Source organism: Charadrius vociferus, unplaced genomic scaffold (assembly GCF_000708025.1).
Source record: "Charadrius vociferus isolate BGI_N301 unplaced genomic scaffold, ASM70802v2 scaffold172, whole genome shotgun sequence".
Taxonomy (NCBI): Eukaryota; Metazoa; Chordata; class Aves; order Charadriiformes; family Charadriidae; genus Charadrius; species Charadrius vociferus.
Window position 1 is genome coordinate 858,291 of NW_009647217.1, and position 2,596 is coordinate 860,886.

Sequence of the window (2,596 nt, forward strand, 5' to 3'; positions counted from 1 at the left end):
CTGGCTGCCTCGGTGAGCCGGGCCAGGAGCAGCTGCCAGTCCGTGGGTACTGCGAGCTTGCCACACTGCTGCCAGCAGAAGCCCGAATGGCACGGCCGGGAGGTGGGGGAGAGCGGTGGCCCACGCCCTGTGGGATGGGGGCAGTCGCGCATGCAGCTGCCTGTTTGGCCAAGCCGAGCGGGCATTTGCCTCTTGTATTTTTTCACTGCCAAAGAAAATCTGCCGGAGTCCCCCTCTGGGAAAGGGCAAAGCAAAACATTGGCAGTGACGGGACTGTTGGCGTTGCCGCCGTGCCGCAGCCCTCACCGCTGGCTAAGGGAGATCACCGCACCCCATGGGATTTTCCCCTCTGGGGTCCGCGGGGAGCCTCCCCCCTCGCCTCTGGGGGATTTCCCGTGCCGGATCAGGGTTGCTGACAGCAGCGAGGGCTGGAATCGGCTCCTTTTTGGTTGGTGGTGGTTAGGTTTGGATTTTTTTCTCATTGACTTTCTGTCAAAAAACGTGCCCCGGTTGGATTTCCTTTTGCGGGCGGCCAGTACTTGTGTTTGAGCTGCGGCAGTTGTTTTAAACCAAATGTTCTGAGTAGGAGGAGGGGGGATCCCCTTTGTGAGGACTATGCAGGTTTTTCCAGAAGTGCAATAAAAGCATTTGTTCTATGTTAGAATGAAAAAGCTCCCTCCGTGTTTTCATTTCACTGCGGTGCTGTGCCGTGAGGGTCCTCCTGCCTTCAACAGGAAAAAAAGGGGGACGGGACTGAGGAAACGTCTGTGTCCGTGACCGGTGGACCGGTGCCAGGGGGTTTCTTTGGAGCTGCAGTTTCGGGAACGGAGAAGCTGTTCTGCAGCCCCTTCCCCCGGCAAAGCCGCTCTGCGGTGACTCGGGGAGGGGGGTCGGCTGTTCCCAAGCGAGCAGCGGTGGGTAAACATTCACAAGAAATTAGTAAAGCAGAAGGAAAACCGCTCTCTTCCTGTAGCCAAAATCTCTTATTTTCTTTATTAATTGGGGAACAGAAACATTTAATTACATATTGAGCTGCTGACATGACCCTGTGTTATAGTGGCCCCCTTTTACCCGCCACTGCTGTCAGCACTCTGACAAAACAGGGATTTCTTGTCGGCAGCGTAGGAAGAGGGGAAAGACACAGGTGAGGGGTTTGTTCCCAACAAATGAGACAGACATCCGTAGGACTTGTTCCTGGTGCCAGAGGTGGTGTAATTAGCAGAGCTGCCTTCGAGGGGAGGTTGTCAGCATGGTCCCACCGCACCGTGGGTGTGTTTCCTCCTTGTTTAGGACCGAACGGCTCCCACAGGAGCGTCTTGCCTTCCCCCCACGGCATTACGGTACAGCAGAAGCACCGTTGTCCACAGGGACTCGGGCGCCCGTGTCCAAGCAAAGCTGTGCCTCTTCCCGGGAGCGGGATGCCGCAGGGCCACAGCTGCTGCTTTTTCCCCTTTTTCCCCCCGTTATGGTGACGGAGGGTGGCAGGGTGAGACCTCCAACTCACCAACTGTGACCGCCACGGCTGGCAGCGGTCACCTTCGAAGTGACCCGCACTGGGTGCCTGCGCGCCCCTCCCAGCCAGCGGACCGCTCGCAATTCCCGGGCAGGTTTGGCAACGCGGTTGTGTCGTTCCGACTCGCTGGTGAGTAGGATGTGGTTTGGGGAGGGGATCCTGGATTAGGAGAATCCGGTTGTTCTGACCGTCATGGGACGGTAGCTTTGTCCCGTTCTTTGTGTTGCTGCCAGAAAGTGAAATATCCAAACCCTGTTTTAAAAAAAAACTAGCAGAGACTTCAGGCGAGCGCGAGTCGGTGCTGGGGAAGTCATGATCTGTGGCTGGCCGGGGGAGGGAGGAGTGTCCGGCAGATGGACACCTTTGTGTGGCGCCGTGTCCCCCCCTTTCCCCAGGGTGCGGGTGATGGGCCGCAGCCAGAACAGACTCTGCTCTCTCTGGGGTCAGAGCTCCCCGGGGGCAGCGGCACAGGGGAAAGCACGTGCGCCGGCCAAGAGTGCCGCCCCCATTGTACCCCCCTTCACCTTCCCCAGGAGGGACCGAGCACTCCCTCTCCCCTCCTCGCTCTCTGCCATGGGCCCAGCAGCGCCAGACACCCCCGGGAGAATCCCTTTCCCCGCTCCTTCCCCTCGGCCTCGGCAGAGCGAAGGGCAGGTTTCACAAGGGGCTCTGGGGGGGAGGCGGACTTTGCTTCCCCCGGGAATGCTGCTGGCGGCTGGGGGCTTCCTCGAGTTCGGTCACGCGCCCGCGGCTCGCAGCCCGCAGGGATTAGACCGGGGCTGAACTCGGCTGTGAACCGGTGCTGCAGCAGCACGCCGGCTCCTGGTAACCCAGCCTGACGTTCCCCGCCGCGGGGCGCGCGGAGGCACGCAGCAGCCCTCACTTCTACAGCTGCGTCAGGAAAATGGGGGAGAAACAGCGGGGGCGACATGCAGACCACCGCTCTGGCCTCTCATGCACAGGTGAACGATGCAGCAGAGGAACTTTCCACCCGAAGGTCTGTGGCACGCTTCGGGCTGCGATCGCTGCCACAGCCGTGGGAGGATGAGGCTGCCACAGGGGTGCGGCCGCCGGCATCCCGCC

At 60.3% G+C, this 2,596-nt stretch overlaps 1 protein-coding gene across 1 annotated transcript in view; it reads left to right on the forward strand.

Moving 5' to 3' along the window:
• Positions 1-2,442: 2,442 nt before the first annotated feature.
• UBE4A (ubiquitination factor E4A) overlaps positions 2,443-2,596 on the forward strand; it is an 18,119-nt gene continuing 17,965 nt past the window's right edge. Inside the window, 1 exon segment of the mRNA XM_009895940.1 lies at positions 2,443-2,574. Within this exon segment, the coding sequence (XP_009894242.1) occupies positions 2,443-2,574 (132 nt within the window).